The 20,466-nt window shown below is 40.8% G+C and overlaps 2 protein-coding genes across 3 annotated transcripts; one reads left to right on the top strand and one right to left on the bottom strand.

Annotated features, from left to right (window-relative positions):
* Positions 1–8,085: 8,085 nt before the first annotated feature.
* On the bottom strand, positions 8,086–10,887 carry h2az2a (H2A.Z variant histone 2a). 2 transcript variants are annotated; one of them, XM_070833466.1, is made up of 5 exons: positions 10,782–10,887; positions 9,689–9,766; positions 9,442–9,555; positions 9,211–9,340; positions 8,086–9,002 (listed from the first exon to the last, which is right to left on the bottom strand). In XM_070833466.1, the coding sequence occupies exons 1-5, from the start codon at positions 10,782–10,784 to the stop codon at positions 8,941–8,943; spliced, it is 387 nt and encodes a 128-aa protein (XP_070689567.1). In that variant the 5' UTR covers positions 10,785–10,887; the 3' UTR covers positions 8,086–8,940. The 2 variants fall into 2 exon arrangements, with proteins under 2 accessions (XP_070689567.1, XP_070689566.1); XM_070833465.1 differs by lacking the exon at positions 10,782–10,887 and having other exon boundaries at positions 9,689–9,772.
* Positions 10,888–11,508: 621 nt separating this feature from the next.
* On the top strand, positions 11,509–14,729 carry LOC139203360 (transcriptional regulator protein Pur-beta). Its single transcript, XM_070833045.1, has one exon. The coding sequence runs from the start codon at positions 11,518–11,520 to the stop codon at positions 12,445–12,447; it is 930 nt and encodes a 309-aa protein (XP_070689146.1). The 5' UTR covers positions 11,509–11,517; the 3' UTR covers positions 12,448–14,729.
* The last annotated feature ends 5,737 nt before the right edge of the window (positions 14,730–20,466 follow it).

Genomic DNA, 20,466 nt, shown 5'->3' on the forward strand with positions numbered 1-20,466 from the left:
CTCTTTATTTTCAAGGCCAATGTAGCACTATCACTAGTTTGTGTTTTTTTCTAATAAATGTGTTCAGTCCTACAGTCTCCTGCCTGGTATCAGATTACATTGAATCCAGCTATAAGGTTTTCAGGGTTTAAAAACATCAGATGAAACAACTCAAAGAGTCACTGACAGGTCTCTCTGAAAGCTCCCCTCTCTCTGAGTGTATGAAGATGTTCTCTGACAGTGTCTATCCAACATGTTCTTTACATCAAGGATCAAAGGACGCCTGCGCTTCTTTTCATCACAAGGTTATTTATGTGAAGGAGTTACCTCCAGTTTCACCATCACACGTGTTGGACAGCTGACGCGATGCATAGGCTTGAATCTGGACTTCACTCAAGGTTCTGACCTTATTTCTATATTCATATTTTTAAACCTGGGCCCCATCTTTACACATTTTTGGGGTTTGAAATGACTTGTAGATACAAAATGTTTTTGGAACTGCTCCAGTTCACTGCCTCAGCTGGCAACTTCCACAATCTGGGGTAACATTATTGTTTTTGTCAATGGAGTCTGGTGGCTTATGGAGATATAGAACAGCTGTTTTTAGTTCAGTAAAAAGGATTTTATGGGTCCGTCTGTGCAGGGTTCCTTTCTGTAATGGTGTCACAGTGAAAATATCAATCTGTACTTTGATGGGCGAGGCTGATCTGAAGGATTAAATGGAAGCCACTGTAACCTGGTCTTGGCTGTTCACAAGGAGTAAAGGATGGGCTGGTTAGACAGGCTGCAGGGTTAAACAGTTTTTAAATAGGCTATTTCCATTATTGGTAATTTATTTTCTCAATTAATTGATTGGTGTATGAAAAAGACTGTCTATCACCATTTCCTTAAACTCATTGTGACACCTTGAAATATTTAGTTTTTTCTGACTAACAGCCCAAAACCCAAAAGTATTCAATTTCAGATAAGTGCTTGACATAAGAAAATTTACACAATTGGGAAGCTGGAATTAAGGAATTTTTTGGCATTTGTTTGAAAACGGTTAGTTAGTTATCTAAATAGTTGAGTTCAGCTCTAAATCTGTCTTGAAGAAAATAGTTTGCCACACAGCAAAAACACTCTGGTAATTATTAAATTAGATCCAGTACAGACTTAAGTTTGACAGCACCTTTCTGATTTATACCACGTTGCTGAGGACCTCTGACTGTATTATCAGTTGCAAGGATAAACTCAGTTTTTAAATCAGGAAAGCTCACAAAACGGTGTCCAAAATGAAAAGTTTTCATAGAACCTAATAGATCTTTTCATCAGTCCAACATTAAGTCATGAGTTATCTGTTGCCAAAAAGATTTAATACTTTTTGCTTTATGATGACTTATAACTGTCACCTTAGGGTGCATTTAAGCCCAGTTGGGAAACAGTGAAAATCTTCTTTAAAACTACATTTACTGATTTTTGGCCACATAGGGGCAGTGCAGCAAGCAGTAAACCACACTGACATTCAGTATTATTATCTTATAAAGTTATTAGGGGTAAACAGTTACTTACTTATACATCTGACAGACAGAGCAATGTTAGGCATTATTCATAATTATTATTTTGACCACCTGAAGTCAGAGTGAACCGAAACATTTAAGTTATGAGCAGCTTTAAAGATTAAAGCCTTTCAGACCTTTTTTTTTAGATAGCAGCGCTTTCACATGTCAGACCTAAATAATGCTGCGAAAATTGAGATTCTTTCTTTCGGTTTTCACCAGAAAAAAAAAAGGCTATAACCACCAATGCTACCAACAACAACTGCCTGGTCTTTTTCCATTTGTTTCAAGAATATCAATATCCCATCATTCTTTTTTTCCCCCTGAAAAAAAACAATGTATAGTAGCAGACACAAGTGTTTAAGACAGCAAACGCTTTCAGGACTTGATTACAGGTTGAATCCAAACTCTTGTTACATCAGCCAGCAAACAGAAACTTAGTTAACCAAACATTTCTGGGTCTTTACCTTAAACGTCGTTACTGTTTTGTGCAGTGCGTTTCCGACATCTCGTGTTTGCTGCAGAAGAGAACAGGAGCTGAAGGCTGACCGCTGGCTGTCACCCTCCCATCGTCCTCAAGAGGAAACTGTAAAGACTGAGAGGGGGGGAGAGATGTAAGAATAAACAAATGGTTCTCGCTCTTTGAAGATGTGAAGATGAAGATGCTTCGTCTTTCATGTGTTCCCACAGAGGCTCGCGCTCAATGTGGACAATACATCTGATGTCACATTTGATCAGAGGAGCCTTTACTTCACACATTGGGGTTCCTGAGTTTGCATCAGTTTCATAACCGACTATTGTCTTGGAGTGACTCTCAGCATCAGCTTTATTTCTAGAAGACGCCCTGATCTGTTTAAGGGGCAGTTTGCAAGATTAAATGATCTATTTTTGTGGTTTTGAGTGAAATATAACAACTGTCAGGAAATCTGGACCAGATGACAGCTCTGTATTTGAACTGAAATACCTTTGGTGATCTCCTGACTTTCCTCTAACAGTGTTTTTTTGTTGTTTTTTTTTTACAATCATTAACATCTTTTGGTTCAATCTATAGTCACATTTTTAAAACTCTACACATTTAGCATAACATCTGTTTTCAGCCAAACCATTAACACAATTCTTGTGTTTTCACAGAATATGAAAATGCCTCTAAAATGCTTATGTTCTTTACATACAAACCTAACCAATACAAAAAATAAAGATCTTTCTTGTCCTATTCACAAATGATTGCACACAGCGTGCCAGAGATAAAACCCTGACATTCAAGGCTTTAAATACAGTACGGTTTCCTTGTGACAAAGTGGGTGAGAACGCTCATTTCTCCTCACCACTTGTCCCTGGACACTTTCATGCTACATACTGTTTTCACTATGTGTATTTTGCTTTAATCTAACCAGGCCATAGCGTAACATTGAAACACATACTATCCCGGGCTTGTTTGTGTTAGTATTATGTTACAGTTTACATCCATCACAGGAAGGATTAAAGTGAAACACAGTCATTAATTAGTTCCGTTATCCTTTATTAAGTTACAGGTAAAATGTGGTCCAATTGTTTTTGTTCATACTTACCTTTCTTTGTTTCTTCTGACTCACAATGAGGGAGTAGTGTTTGAGAGGAGGTCGGCCCAGCACTTTCCCGAATTTATGGTGTTGGTGATGTCAGAGTGACATCATTAGGTCAGACCAAGTGGAGGGTTTTTTCCTTTTAATTAATGTTTCTTTTGGTTTCAAAACGCATCAACTAGTATTGATTTCACTTGTTTAGCTTGCAGGGAGATATTTGGAAACGCTTAGTAGTTTGTAGTGTGTACAAGGATGATATTTTCAGATTTGTTTGCATTCAGGGTACAGAATAGGTCACCATGCTGCAGAATGGTAGATCTGAAGGTGTGAATTGAACGGCCTATATAATGAGTAGAGATTTGCCTGCCTCGACAGAGAGGTGAGGACTGTGCTGCCACAGTGTCACATTTACCTTGAGTAGCTACAATTAAATTTTGAAATTATGTTTCTTTGTAAATATTTTTTTGTATTGTTTTGTAATTTAATCCTTGTATGGTGTTTGGGTTTGTGGGACCCGATTTAATCCATTTTCATGTTCTTTATCAAAAGAAAAATTATACTATTAATAATTTTTTCAGACTCATCAATATGAGCCAAAGCCAATGAGTGAGTTTGAAAGAATAATTAATCGTATCATTTTTCTCTTGATAAAAAAATGAAAATGGGTCCCACAGACCCAAACACCATACAAGGGTTAAGTTGCATTTAATGGAGAAGCACTGTAAAATAAAATCACCACTTTTGTGTACAAGAAGTCTGCTGAGTCTGCCTGCCTACCACCTTCCTTGACCTTTTTGGCCTGACTACTCTACATTCCTCTGCAACAACAGCAGCTCAGAAGCTATACTGAAACAACTGTTCAGCATTTTTAAATGAACGGATCATTGAAACATTGACAAACATCTGATTTAAGTTGGATAAAATACACCAACCACAGCAGTCGGTGAACTTCTTTCACTTACACGGACATTTACAGTATAAAGGGACTTTTTGGAATGATTTTGTTCAATGTGGATACAGAACAACACAGAACTAATAAAGCTTTTACTGCAGCAATTCTCTCATTTACTATTTTTTTCTGCTTTACATTCTGTACACTAAAGACTGATTCACTTTTAGATAGTTGTCAAGTCAGTTCCCATCATCTTCAACTAACTAATGACATTAATAACAAACATAATGCATAAGCATGTCACCACACTTAACTAGGATGGTGAACATACTGCCAAACATCAGCATGTTAGCATGTTAGCATGTAGCCAATGCAATGACCAGCATGGCTGTACTCTTGGCTGTAAAGCCTGAACCAAATAATTGCCAGGAAATTCAATTTTTTTTAAACTGGAGTGTTTATTGAACCTTCTGACAAATAAAAAAAAAATTAAATATCAATTTGCATATATATATATATATATATATATGTTGGATGTCTTAATTAAAAGCCCTCTGGTGCATGAATTACTGATCCCTGGTGGATTATCCGTGCACTTCATGTGTCTGATTGTATACATCAGGTTTTTCAGGAAAAAAAATATCACACTGATGATGGAGAAGTCTCAAAAACTCATGTATCAAATATGATACACTTGGCATTACAGGGTTAAAGGTGCTTCTAGATACTTTACTGGAAAAGCAATCAGAAAACATAACAAAGCTGCAGCAGTCTGACTGATTCAGAAGACGTTTTGTGTGGCTCCAGTTGAATTATAAAAATATATCCATCTGTGGCTCATAACTGGACAAAACTTTAATATTAAATCTGATGTTGTGTGACGTAAAGAAAAGTCCAGCTGTGGGCCTCTGGACATCAGTGGAAGCTCAGTCCTGTTAGTGTGGTAATAAGATCCTCGCTGTCAGTGTTGGGCTGTGAGCCGCGCAGCCGACGCAGCATGTTTTATCGCTCGTCACTGCACCTCTGAATCAGTAAACAAAACTTCAGAAGTAGTTGTGAATTTTGTTTCCTCCTTAAATAAACCACAGTTTTTTTTGTTCCCGTCACCCTCTGATCTGCTTGTTCCTCTGCAGGCTCGTCACTCTTTCCACATCATCTGCTGTCCATATAATGAAGAGATTTTGTGACACTTCAGCCAGTGGGAACTGCACATAATGAGATACAAACTAGGTGTTGATGGGATACAGAACACAATCGTTAGACTCTTCTGTCAGGGAACAAACATTAATTCTGAATATAAAGACTAACTACAAGAATTGGGTTGTGAAACATATATATATAAAAGAGTTTGATGTTCCCTAAATGTTTAGTGTGAAATGAGAACTTAGGTACCACTTTTCACGGTAAATATGAAGCTACATCTCGCCACTTAGCATAGCTTAGCATAAAGACTGGGAGCTGAGGGAAACAGGTTGCCTGCCTCGGTCCAGAGGTAAAGAAAATCTGCCTAAAAGCATCTTTGAAGCGTCTTTCTGGGTAGAAAGAGTGGTCATTGGGAAAAAATCCAGTCTCTATAAAGCATCCATGGCCCGCCCACTCTGCTTTAGCTGATGGGCCAAACAAAAAAAATCAAAGTACACATCAAATAACATTTTTCTACATATGGTTTCTGTTAATTTAAGTAATTCTTATCACTCTGATGTCTGTCGAATGTTAATTTTTCTGATCAGTTTGGTTTAAATGAGTTATTTGATGCTACATAAACGAAGTGAAACATCATGATTGACATCCAGCTCTAACCTGTGATCGGGTCGGGCTGGTGTATTTTGCTGCAAATGACGTCAACAGCACAAGATGGCAGCAGAGGAAGCAGAGGCGCGTCTATCTTTATATACAGTCGATACTGTACTTCCAGTGCCTATGCTAAGCTAAGCTAACTGGCTGCAGCTTCATTTTTACTATACAGACATGAGAGTGATATTAATCTTCTCGTGTAACTCACAGCAATAAAGGATATACGTTTCATTTTGGACATGTTTTTAGTTTTGGAGACTTTTTCAAGCAGCAGAGGGTGAAAATTGAAAAAACACGCTCACTGACTGCATGAATCCTGCTAGTAGTTCAAAATCTCCACCACGATCCCCTTTAAAAATCATCATTGCTTCCATTGTTGGTTCCTGAGCACATTTTACTTTACAAATACTTCACTTTTAATCACACGTTCAATGCAAAATTATCCAGAGGAACGAGTTTTACCTGGATGATGTAAACTCACAGAGTTTGTACTTGTACTGGAGTTGTTTTCAAATGCAAAGTGAAGGATTTCAATGCTACGCTCCTTCCCATTGACTCAAGTATGGACGTTGTCCTTGTTCTTAAACTGTATTTCTGCCATCTGGAAAGGTTGTAATGTGATGCTGATGTGAAGTCTTCCAAGGTTGAAGCTCAGAACATGTTCCACAAACAGTTCAAAGCATCAGCAGCAGCACCGTTGCCCTTAAGAATCACTAGTGACACAAACACAGCAAAAGGAATAATAAAACAAAAGCAAAAGTGACACATTTCAGCCTTGAATGGCAGTCCTTGGGAATTTACATGAAGTTTATCACATGATTATCACTACAAGCGGCTGAACTGTCCTTGTTCGCGTTGGTAAAACTGCTGTCAAACATCATAGGAAAGTGCTCGTTGTTCAGATGACTGCAATCAATCAGTGTTCAGTGTGGGGGGGGGGTCTGCTCAGTTCAATGTTGTGGCCCCTTGAAGCCGCACGTCTCTCTGTGTAAACTCTTGATGCTTTGTCCGCTTGAAGAAGAACAGCTACCCACCCACAGCACCCACAGCACAGTTCGTCATGGCCTGTGTCACATTCAGACAATCACAGTTAACTTGTCTGTGCGAGAGTGTGAGTGTACATGAAGTGTATGAAGTGATAAATGTTAATGATTATACTGACATAAATTATCTCCATCCTCCTGATTGATCATGTCAGGGCTTCTATCAGCTTTTTAACTACAATTAAAGCTGCAGCACTCTGGTCTCTGTGTGAAGACATGGACACGCCATGTTTTGCTGGCATGTAAACACTTGAAATGTTAATATAATTGTATAATTTTGTCTCACAGTTGCAATAGTGGTCGGAACGACTGGCAGCAGACTACTGAGAGAAACACCAAATCCAGATTTCAATGTTGTTTTGCTGTTTTTTTTTCATTGTTTACATTTTATTTTTCATGTTTTATTCAAGGTTATATGTTTATTCATTATTCTAACAACCAACTTCTCATCACAAATGCAAGCGTGGTTCAAACCTGCAGGGCTTCGTTTTAAGTACAGTCATGCTGAATAGCAGAAATAATGCGTTTAGTGATGTGTAAAATTTGTTTAGTGATCCAAAGTGTGGAGAAATTATTTTCTTACTCTTAAGCAATCTAAGTGGAATAAAATAAATAAAGTAAAATAAACAAGTGATTAGAATAGAAGACATGTTTAAAATAGAGATCCTGGCTCCATTTGGAATTTTTTTAATTCCTCAAATCTAAAATTATATTTAAGCTTATTCCTGTAATGTGTGGTTTTTGCAGCTTAAAAGAAACTAATGCAATAGGAATTTTAAGTAGAATTACTGGGATGTTTGATAAAATTGCTGTTACCACAATATTGCCAACACACATCCTTCAGTAAGCGCTGATGGATTTGCCTCATTAAGCTTTTCTCTCTTACATGACCTGAATATTTAGTAAGAATCTATTGTCATGTTTGCACAGTTTGATGCATTTATGACACAGTTCTGTGAGGCTGAAGGAAGAATATTATATTCTCTTTCTTCCTAAATTCAAAGTACCCATTGATCGCTCAGCAGAGATGTTGCTGAAGACGGTGCCTCCCTCTGCTGGCAGACTGTAAACCTGCTCGAAGAAGCTGTGAACTTCTGATTTATGATCAGGAGACCAAATGATCTTTACTGTCTTAATGTTCAGCTCTTAACTGTCCTCATACTTATTTATGTAAAACTCAATCTAAAATATTGCAGTTTCATGTTTGTTATGCTGTCCTTACTTCTAAATTCACAACTACAGAAATAATTTCACCTAGTGGTTTCAAATCAAGCCAAGAATAACATGCAATGGGTATTTATTCAAAGATAAAATACGCAGTCATTTCCCTGAACACATAACTCTTAAAAAAAAAAAAAGCTCCAACTTCTGCACTTCAAAAACGTAATGATTTAAGATCGGTACACTAGTTTAGACACTGTGGAGCACCGACAGATTTTCAATCCTTAGTCTGTCTTCTCCAAATAACAGTGTACCAAACTATATGGTGGCATGTAGCCGACAGGTGGCCCCACAGCAAAGGAAAAACAGATCAGTCGCCTGATCGCACTTACATTTAAAACATTTTTTTAAACTATAAACACAAAACTCTGTAACGGAAGGATGTATTCAATGATTTTTCATTTTGATGTAAAAAAATTCAACTTTTAATACATCGTTATCTTTGTGCAGTTCAAAATATTACAGCAAGTCAAAAGGAAAAAAGAAGCACCATCTCACGTTCACCTGTTACCGCAATTTGCCGTTCCAAAAAAAAATTTCTCCTTAAAAACTTGTTTAATAGTAAATATTATAACTTCAAGAAAATAACCACAAAACAACCTTTTTATATAAAAAATGGTTTTAACAATTTCTTTTCAGTATAAAACATTACAGAGTTCCAGGCCAATCAAACAAATTCACTGTCACCATTTGAAATAATCATTAACTCCCCAGTCAAACGTTCTACAATAACATACAAAGGGTTTTTTTTGTTGTTACGGGATTTTCTGAACTTTTTTCTAGTTATGGGAAAATATTACAACATAAAGCCTAACAATCACTCTTCGTTTGCTATAATATTAATAAAAAAGAACAAATGTGAACTCCTGGTCCAATCAAAGCCCAAGCCCCAAAATTTCTGGTCTACGTGGCATCTATGCAGTCTTCTGCTGGCCCTTCTTCCCAATAAGGGACTTGTGGATGTGGGGAATGACACCTGAAAGCAAAAAACACATTGGTGAGATTAAATGTTTGATGCAAAATGTAGCCATAATCAGGAGGAAGATATTTCTACAGAAGGTGTAGTACAGATGTAGCAGAGCACACAGACACCAAGAAGCAAGTATGATGCACGTACAACGGAGACACTAAACCCTGATAAAAGACGGGCAGAATTCATCTGCTTACGAAAACCGTCTGCTCACCTCCTCCAGCAATTGTTGCCTTGATAAGGGAGTCCAACTCCTCATCACCACGGATGGCCAGCTGCAAGTGACGGGGAGTGATACGCTTCACCTTCAAGTCTTTGGAGGCATTGCCCGCCAACTCTAGTACCTGAGAGCCACAATAACCACAAATGTCCATTAAAGCACCGCCTCACACAGAAACACTGCACGTTGTGCAATGAACATGCACAACATCAGGGTAAGGCTTACTTCAGCAGTGAGGTACTCGAGGATGGCAGCACTGTACACAGCTGCTGTGGCTCCTACACGCCCGTGGCTGGTTGTGCGAGTCTTCAAGTGCCTGTGGATACGACCCACTGGGAACTGACAGGAAACAGACAAGATAGAGGTTTGATTTAAACAAAAAAGGAGTAAACCCACTGCGATGATGAAGGGCGGCAAATTAAGTTTGCAGTTAAGCCACAAACTGCCATGATGAAGCTTGTGAGAGGTTTACCTGCAGCCCAGCCCTCTGGGAGCGTGACACTGCTTTTGCCTTGGCTTTGCCGCTGTCTTTTCCTGCCTTGCCACCAGCCTGCATGGGATGATTAGGAAATTTATAGAGATCATTAAATTAAACAAGCAACACGGGGGCGAGTGTCTGTTTTTATGAGCAAAAATACGCCCTGGGCGACAAAAAAACACAGCACCTGAAGCATCTCCTACATTCTAACGAGGAAGCAATATTCATGTACGGAGTGATTAAATACACCAATACCGCTCTAAAAATGAAAGAGGCAGCATTGTGTAGGTAACGTTACAGATGCCCGGTTCGACTATTATCACTTTCCCGCCAATCAATAACAAAACATATCAACTGCATAAACAATTACAGTTACAAGAAATTCAATGCAGCAGCTCTAGTTAGTATATTGTAGATAAACCAATTAAACTGAGAAATCTAACAGAGCTATTCAGACAAAAACACTGGTAGCTGTCAGCGGGCAGCTGCTCCCGGTGACCCCGCGACAAACGGAAAACAGACGCGCCGCTTTAAAGACGGTCGGTGTTTTAAGTTTTCGTTCACGAATTACACCGGATTTAAGTTTCCCTCACGGAGTCACACAGAAGCATGAAAAAGACGCGGTCGTTTGGACTTAATTATCCTAGATTGCAGACTTATTACGAAAGACTTGCGGTCAATTACTAACTGTTAACCAGCCGTTACGCTAATGCATTAGCTTGAGCTAGCTTGCTAATGGTTGCTAATCCACCGTTCACATCGAGTGAAAAAAAAAAACGCTGCCGTGACTTCAAGTTAATACTTCTAATGCAGACCTACTCTTTCACATAAGCGGAACTGTCCGAAGAAAACACCCAAAGCACCCAACGTGATACCTGTAACGCAAAAGCCCCAAAACTCGGGACTTCTACGGCTAACGCTAATGCTAACATATTAGCTTAGAGTTAGCTTTTTAACTACACACCTTTCCAGTCGAATTTCCTCAGTTCAAATTCAAAACAGCACTTTCTACAGTTACACATCAACTGCAGTACAAATGAACCGAACCCCCGTTTAATGCGTTTAGCATAAGCCGAAGTGCACGTACCATTTTTCCGTGTTGTTATTTGATTGTAGAAATGAGGAGATAGCAAACAATTTCGGCTCCCGAAAGCAAAGAAACAATAAACCCTTTCGGAAATCTTTTGCATGAGACCCCTCGTGGGAATCTGGACAGCCAATCAGAGTGCGTGTTGTTACTTCGAATCTCCCTTTCGACCAATCACTGATCGGCTTGTAGGACGCTCACCCATCCCCCACCATAAGATCATCGTGCCTGCCTTTGCGCACGGAACCAACCAGTAGGCGGGACTGCGTGTGTGTGGAGTGTCCTTCCAGGGGCATCCATCCCAAAAATGTACAAAATACACTATCAGCAGACCGTAGTTTGAATTAACTCCTGGATTTAAGTATGAGGGCTCTCATAACTTCTTCAGATACGCATGTTTTGTGCTGGCTGCGATTAGAAACCGATTATGACAACAGTATATTCACCAACGGTCAATCCGCCCGTTGTAGACACACGTTAAATATGAGTTTAATATCGACATGGAGCTCTGTTATGGATCGTAAAAACAATATGTACTCAAATGTCATCCTGAGGGGGGGGGGGTTTAATGACAGGCAGGGCAACCGGCCAATGAAAACGCAAGTCCTCTGTCTGATGTTGTGATTGACAGCTGCAGCGGCCAATCAGAGCTCAGTAACGAGCGTCCGGTTTACTCGGCAAGCAAGGGGGGGTGGGGGTCAAAGATACGCAGAGAAACGGGCTGCTGGTGGCGAAGATGGCGGATGGGGACAGTGGCAGTGAGCGCGGTGGCGGCAGCGGCGGTGGCGGCGGCGGGGGAGGAGGAGGAGGCGGCGGGTTTCAGCATTACCAGCGGGAACCGGAGACCCAGGAGCTGGCGTCGAAGCGGCTGGACATTCAGAACAAACGCTTCTACCTTGATGTGAAGCAAAACGCCAAAGGCCGGTTCATCAAAATCGCCGAGGTCGGCGCCGGGGGCTCGAAAAGTCGGCTGACCCTCTCCATGTCAGTGGCGGCGGAGTTCCGCGACTACCTGGGGGATTTCATAGAGCACTACGCCCAGCTTGGGCCTAGCACCCCGGAGCAGATCGCTCAATCTTCCGGTGGGGATGACACCGGGCCTAGACGGGCCTTGAAGAGCGAGTTCCTGGTGCGTGAGAACCGAAAATACTACCTCGACCTGAAGGAGAACCAACGGGGTCGGTTTCTCCGGATCCGGCAGACCGTTAACCGAGGCCCCGGTTTCGGTGTCGGAGTGGGAGGCATCCCCGGGGCGGGCCTGCAGGCCGGACAGACCATCGCGCTCCCGGCCCAGGGTTTAATAGAGTTCCGTGACGCCTTGGCCAAGTTGATAGACGACTACGGGGGAGATGAGGAGGAGCTGGCCGGCGGCGGAGGGGCCGGGGGCTACAGCGAGCTTCCGGAGGGCACCTCGATCATGGTGGACTCCAAGCGGTTCTTCTTTGACGTGGGATCCAACAAGTACGGAGTTTTCTTGCGGGTGAGCGAAGTGAAGCCCAGTTACAGAAACTCTATAACAATCCCCTTCAAGGCGTGGAGCAAGTTCGGGGGAGCGTTCAGTCGCTACGCCGAGGAAATGAAAGAGATCCAGGAGCGGCACCGGGATAAGATGTACGAGAGGAGAGCCGGAGAGGAGTCTGAGGGCGACGACGTGGACGACGATTGATGGAGAAGGTGACTACTTAATGATGAAGCTGACAACATGATGCAAAAAGCCTGGCGAGAAAAAGAGCAACAGAGAGAGAGGAACGACTATTCTGTGCATGACGAATCGAACTTTAAAACGCTAAAACTACGGAGTAAAATAAAAAAGTATATTTGAGTGAGAAATTACTGTCTATATAAGAGAATCATGTCCTAAAGTTTAGGTGGATGTTATAGCTAAATGAGTGCAGACTGCAGTAGTCGGCTCCTGTATGAGACGCCCCCTTTGATTAAAAAATTATATATATATGAAATATATATAAATATATATTGTCTATTTGATAACCTCACACATGTAGCCCAGCAAATTAAGTTTGACAGTGCTAAAGACACAGCAGCAGGTTACCAGTCCCACTTCTGACCTGCAGTCTGTGATGATGATGATGAGGAAGTGTGAAACGTGTGACACACTCACACCAGCAGGTGCAGGACTGGGAGTGAGACAGAGCGCCTGCATCACTCACCGTGGATGTGTGTGTTTTTGTCTGCAAAAAAAAAAAAAACCACAAAAAAAAAGACCTGTAACGGACGGCTCGCCCAGACAAGACCCACAACACCCAGAGCCACAGTCTCAGCTATAGGGGGCATCCTTGGCATCTCAGGACATCCACTCGGCCCAGCGAGGTCCCACAGCGTGATCTGTTACAAGCACATGACTCATTTTGGATTCTATGGACAATCCAAATGAGTCCAAAATGACCTCCCCTCTCGTCCCCCCCCCCTCCCCTCATCCCTCCTGGGCATCCCTCAGGTGCTAACCTCCTGCTCCGATAGCTGAAATGTGGGGAGGCCTGCTCACACGCGGCTTCTTTTGTCTCAGGGCTGGCAAGTCCAATCCACATTCTGGGGTATATCAGCATTACCTGTGCCTGTGCATCATCCTCAAGAGGTCCTGGGTGCAGATCTGGTCAGCCAGTAGCTGCAGCAGAGACGTCTGTGGCAACTGATGATGTCTCACGCGATGCAGAGCCACGTCTGACCCCTGTGACCTTTTCGTCGAGGGGACTCTGTGAGCTCCAGGCCTCTAGCGCTGGTCATGATTTTTCAAGTTAAAGCTTAATATTGCCGGGCTTGAGCTACAGTCTCAAGGGAAGAAACCTTGTTGACATATTTAGTGTGCGCCATTTGGATCCTTTAATCTTGAACTCAGACCATTAATGACTGAAGCAATATTCAGTCTGATTGTAAGAAAAATTAGGTGCTTTTGGAAAACAAAACCCACAGTGGGGCGCTGTACCTAAAGGTATAAAAAAAAAAAAAAGAAAAATATATACTGGAAGAGATTTACTTAATAAAAAAGATCAAGTATAGATAGAATTATTTTTCAAAAGAGATATATTGAAATATGTCTTAGAAATATGAGACATTTATTAGATAATGCTGCCTAAAGTGGCTTATTTAAAACACTAAACTTGGATGCAACTGTCCAGGGTGATATTTCATACCTGCTTTTTTTCCTAACATTTCTTTTATTCCTTAGAGGAAATTAAGAAGAGTACAACAAATTGATAACAGTATGTTATAGCAATTTCTAGAGACGACTTCATTGAAGTAGTTTGTCAGCAAACACTCAGCACTCCAGTTCACTTTACATAGCATCGAGTTGTCCACACTTTTCAGTCCACCCATTTAACCCATGTCCTGTCATAAACTGGCTTTCCATCAGTTGCCATACGACGCAAACACAAACACCTGCAATCATCGACATTTTGTCTTTAGTGCTCCTTTTTAGAAATATGATCATTTTTGCATGCCTGCTCTTACGCGGAGCTGCCTTGTGTTCTTTTCTTTTGCATATTCTGATTGCTGTATGATGGTATTTATCCATATTTGTAGAGCGGTTTCAAGTTTTATTTCTTGCAATGGGGGAAAAAAAAAGTTAAAAGTTTACTTCTCAGCCTAATAAAAAAAAAAAAAAAACGCCACAAAGTTCCCGTGCTTTGGGGAATGTCACTTTCATTGTCCCACTTCCTTTGGTGTGTGAACCTCTCGTTGAATTTTACTTTACCCACTTCAACACAACAAATGCAGAAAATGCCATATGAAAAAAATAAACACCTGGGAGCAATAGTTTTTTTTTCTTTTCTATTGATATAAATATATATAATATTACACATGAGATTGAACTACATCCTTCTTCCTGTACTGTGTTACGTGAAATGGCAGCTGTTTCAGTCGTGTGTTCTGCTGTAATATTCTACCGAGTTCCTTTCAACGAGAAATAAAAAAGGTTTTTGCTCAGGAGAGGTGTGGTCTTTTTATCCTCCCCCTCTATTTTTACATGGTCAGTGCACAACTCAAGTGTTAATAACCAGCAGGCCGTCTTGTCCATAAAATGTCAAAAAATAGTGAAATATGCTCATCACAGTTTTCCACAGCTCAAGGAGACGTCTTTAAATTGCTTGATTTGTCAGGCCTGCAATCCAGAACTCAGATATTTAGTTTACAATCATAGAAAATTAGCAAAAGCAGCAAATGTTTGAATTTTGAGAAGCTGGAACCTGCAAATTTGTGGCATTTTTGCTTAAAAAAAACACATTAGCTGCCAACTCACCAGCGAGTTAACCACTCAAGGATTTCAGCTCTATATCTGAATTATCAGGATCTGTCTGTGACGTTACTGTGCGTTATGTCACAACAGCTGCCTCTTAACATCAGCAGAAAATGTATTTATCTCCTTGTCCTATTTCTGTGATTCTTCACCTTTATTTAAAGTGATCAAAACAGCAGAAATGTTAGCCCCAAGGTAGTATTTCATATTTCCACATTATTTTTTCACAAGCGACTGACTTAAATTGTATTGTGTACCAAGTACAAGTGGTGGAAGAAGTACTGTGAGCTTTTATTACAACTACAACAATGTAAAAATACTCCATTAAAAGTAAAAGTCCTGCATTCAATAGTATTATCAAGAAAAGGTACTTAAAGTATCAAAAGTAAAAGTAATTTTCATGCATAAAAATGCTCCTTGTGACTTATGTATTATTACGTCTGGCACTGTTAATGCTACTGAAGTTAAGTAGGCAGTTTAGTTTAGTGGTTCCTAATCAAGGGGTCAGGCCCCTTTGAAGGGTCACAAGGCAAATCTGAGAGGTCGTGGGATGATTAATGTTAGAGGAAGAAAAAGTTCTTCTGTTTTCATGTTGGGGACTTTTCTGTACTTCTTTTGATCTCAAATTACATTACTTAAATTGAACTTTCTGAGAAGTTTTTTAGAATAAATGTCTCATATGATTTCTTTTTTTTTTTTTTGGTAGGGTCATGAGTCAAACAAAATGGCTGTGAATCACTGTGACTATTCAGCATGTCTTCCAGATAAAAAGGAACAAGATGTAGTGCAGCACAAGATAGTGAAGTACCAGCACTTGAATAAGTAATTAAATAAATGATTTTTTTACACAGCATCTTTCATGCATAAAATGCTGCTCAAAGTACTTCAATATAATAAATTAATAAATAAATAACACTTAGTTTCTTTCCATTAATGACAAGTAAACATTGTCAAAGTTGTTGGATTTTTCTCCCTTCAGCTTTCAACCACACGAGGTAAGATTTGTTTTGAGCTTCTGTGTCTGTGGTCCGGAGGTGTTGCAAAGTCAGTTTACACAAGCGCAGTGTTTTCACACCACTGATTTAGAAAGGAGAGCAGTGGCAGGCATGTGTGTGTCCACCAGGGTGTGCACAGTGTGTCGCTGAGCCAATAATTGTCTCTTTCAAATAATAAATGGCAGCTGGTGATTTTACACACCAGATTCTTCTCCCTCGTTGAAGGTGTATCAGTGAAATCTTATTTTTGTTGGCCCACAGTTGCACATTGTCATCCTTGCAAGATTACATGTAAGACGTTTTTGTGGTGACAAACAGACTTCACTGATGATATCACATGTGGAGTAACATCTGTCCAGGCCCTGATGCGGCTTCTTAGAGGCACATAAATGTCTGTTTATGTGTCACATACTGAGGCATAATATACATCATCTGCTGTGAGGTATGAAGATGGCAACAGGTGAAAACGACAGTGGTGAACGCAACTTTTACTGAAATAAAACTAACAATACCTCAGTGTTAACATGCTCCATTACAAGTAAAGGTCCTGTAGGGGAGAGTGGGGTGAGTTTAGTCGTTTTTTACCTGACACCACCTGTCAATCTAACAGTCCCCGTCTTTAATTGAACAAGTGGACTCCCATACTGCGACACCTGCTGCATTAAACTAAGTATCCAGGCAGCAGGGCCGACCAGAGGCCCGTGTATCCCATGAGGTTTGCCTGAAACCTAAAAATACTCAGCTGTACGTACAGGCCGACATGGTGCAGGTCAACAGGGCAGCATGTGAAAGGCCAGACGGGGCGGGTTCCACAGTGTGCAGTTTCATTTTAGAGGTACTAAAAGTAGCCCAGCTGTCACATATTTCTCTGTACTTAGGCCACTTTTTCAAGCTCTCTTTACTGACATGCAGTTTTTAGTTTATCTCACATCCAAAAGTGCACTGATGCAACTAAAACACTTGATACAGATCTCAGAATCAACCCATGTTCCTGAACATTTGTCCGCCAATAGTAACAATGTGTCACTTATTATGTACTGACCATAAAAATCACTAACAACAGGGAGCATTACAATAATAACTCATTTATTTGCTTACTTACTTACTTACTTATTCATTTATTTATTTATAGCATAAACCAATATTCTATCATAACAAAAACTAGAGTCCAGTCTTCTGTGATGTGCAAATCTACAAGTGCAGCCACTGTTTATGTCTGGATATATTTAGAAAAAACTGCAATTATGTCAAAAAATGTTTTGTTGCCATAGGTGTTACAATTTGGTCATTATCATCGCTCATCCTCGAGGCAGATCCAGATCTGGTTCTTCCTTGGTCCATGCTGCACCCTTTCACCAACTTCCATGAAAATCAGTCCACCACTGTTTCCGTAATCCTGTTCACAACCTCCTCTGCGGTCATGGTCACTTTTTTATTGCCTGGATTGTACTCCCTCATAGTATCTGCTGCTGAAATTATAGTTACAACGGCGAGGCCACATTTCTGTGGAGGAATTCTCTTTTTCAAAATGCTTCACAGAGAAATCAATGTGGACTAAACTGTGGATCACTTCTCACAGCTTATGCACAAAATGCACTCAGCTTTCAAATTTCATGAACTGTTTTCTCACTCAAAATCAACCACCACCCAAAATCGGTGTGCTGTTTATAATGTTTATATGCTATTGTCAAAACTGATTAAAAAAAACTAGCATAACTGAAAAGAAATAAGCCACAAGTTCTCATCCACATCCCACCGTCGGTCCTGTCCAGCAGTCCACCTGGGAAAGAATCCTGCTGCATGTCTGATCCATCCCCGACAATCCTCTGCAGGTATGTCCAGACATCCAACATTCACTGCATCCAAGAGGGACATCTGCTTGTGTGGCTGGTGTTCATAAACTTTCCACCAGAGGAAAATAATCCTTCATGGGTTTTAGGAATGACGGGAAAAGGTGGAAGGAAAAATGACACCATCCTGGGATGGACTGTAAACCGCTCTGAGTGAAAAGCCACATTGTCCCAAATATTTACAAAATGCTCTGGACCTCACCTCACCTGCACTCACTTTTTTCTCACCTGGCACTGAAAGCAGGAGCTCGGTGTCCTAATGTAGAAAGAATGTAGAAAAAATCTGATTTAAGGTAATTTTGTATTATGTTTTGAACCCAGATACCCAGAGATTTGGTGGAGGTTGAGTTTGAGTGCTGCAAACAGTTCATGACCATTTTGTGGCATTGACCTCAGTTGTGCTGACTGTGGGTGGAGCGCTTCGAAAAAGTATCAAGTGTCAAGTCTTAAGACAACACCAGGTGACACTTGGTGGAGCTGCAGGAGAACAAACCCACAGCAGCACAACTGACAAAAACTTTGTTTTGATTATCTAGATTTTTAAACTAACATGTTAGTAAAACTTGGGCCACATCCACGTCCCATTGAAGTTGTGTTTCTGCCCCCTGATAGATAGACATCCAATATTTACTTATCTTTAAGCTCTGATTTGGAAATGCATCCATATTCAACACAGACTCATTTGGAATTCTACATCTGTGCATTGCAACTACATTTTGTGGTTATGTTTGATAAAAAGGTGAACTTTAATTGGCATGTCTGTGATGGGACACGAATCCCTATCAACTGGCTGACCTCCACACCCTGAAGGTGCAGGTTAATCCATCCAAAGGGCTTGTTGGAACCCCCCCACCTTTCCGATGTCGGACTAGCAGGATGCTCTGTCTGACCCCTCTGTGAGAAAGAAGCCGGGGTTTTAACTTCTCTCTCTCTCGTTCTCTTTGTCGTATCACAGCTCCCCTCTCTCTGTGACAGCTGTTTGAAACAACTAAAAAAGTTTGATTTCCCTCAGGATCGGATGATACACCTTAACATGACCCTCACAGGCCTCCTTGCTGCTTCCTGCACTGACACTAAAACTTGACTGAATGATGAATGATGAGTTTGATCAACACTTGGTCATCAGATGAGCTGATGAGTTCACAGCAGAGCTGTAACAAAAGAAATGTTGACATTGCATCGACACGCAAAGTAACGTATGAACTGCCGTCACACACTTTAACACAACTTTATTTCACAACACAGCTTTGTGCAGAGAAGGCCTCTGCTGCGGCTGAGGGGAAAGTGACATTGACAGGATGGATCACAGCCAACATGATGGAAAAGCTATCAGGAATCTGGCCGGAGAGTTTATATCTCATAAAATCTAAAATGTCACAATCTATTATAGACACATTCCTGCCTTTTATCTTGTAAACAATTGCAGCTATGCTTTGACGCAAAATATGCGTCAGCCTAATGATGACGCTACATAATGACTCTGTGAGCCATTAGCTTCAGCCTGGATGGTAACATTAAGTGCTGCATCTTTTTTTCAAAGGCTGACTCCACTTCCTCTTGATTCATCTGAACAAATGCTGCCAATTTTTCCGTACGTGTACATGCTCACACAGATGTTTTCATTCACGTAGATGAGAGCCGCCCCCTCCTCCCTATTACACACACACAGACTCTGTGACCTCTCTGAAAATGAAGAGGCACAGAGCACTAATGTGAGTGAGTGAGAGAGCGAGAGAGAGGACATAGCTCAAGGGCACGTAATACCATGATCCAAGCACCATTGAAAGAGGGGATTATTTCACATGGGCCTGGTGTCCTGATGGCGTGCTCCAGAGCCACGCTAAGCCACCTATCCATCGCTCTGAGCTGGCGTGGAGTGAGAGCTGATGAAGGCTATGTGGTAGTGGGGTGTACAATTCACCTGGTGCACACCTGCCTCCCCCCCCCCCCCCCACACACACACACACACACACACATATACACACACACACGCATACACAGCTAAGTGCTTCCATGCACACACTCGATGGTGCAGATGTGTGAAAGTGTGAACCTTATGCGACCTTCTAGTGGAAAAACTACAACTGAACGTGGAGTTCCTCCCACTGAACTCAGAGAAAATTCATCTAAATGGGAAAAATGGGAAATTGCACACTCTGGGAGTTCGTGTGGCTTTTATGTCACTACGGTCGACTCCAGTGGCCTCCGTGTTTACCTCAGAATGACCATGTGCTGCAACAATGAGGACGACCACACAAAAAAAGCAGATCTGAGCAACACATCCGAACTGAGCACTTACTTAAACAGCATGACATTTGGAATACTAAACATTTTGAGCCGCCAAACTATTTACATCACATTGTGAGCAAATTTTGTGAATAGATATTAATGGTCTAAAAAAATGTAATCATTAAATTTCTTTATTTTACACGTTACAACCACAATGAAACAGTATATGTTGCTAACAGTCCATCAGCATATTTTCTCTGCCGTTCAAACCTACTACACTGTAAAACATCACAGCCCTTTTTAGTTATGTCAATTTACATTTTCTCTTTAACTCAAAGTGTTCTGATAAGTTTTAG

This window comes from Pempheris klunzingeri, chromosome 7 (assembly GCF_042242105.1).
Source record: "Pempheris klunzingeri isolate RE-2024b chromosome 7, fPemKlu1.hap1, whole genome shotgun sequence".
In the NCBI taxonomy this organism is placed as follows: Eukaryota; Metazoa; Chordata; class Actinopteri; order Acropomatiformes; family Pempheridae; genus Pempheris; species Pempheris klunzingeri.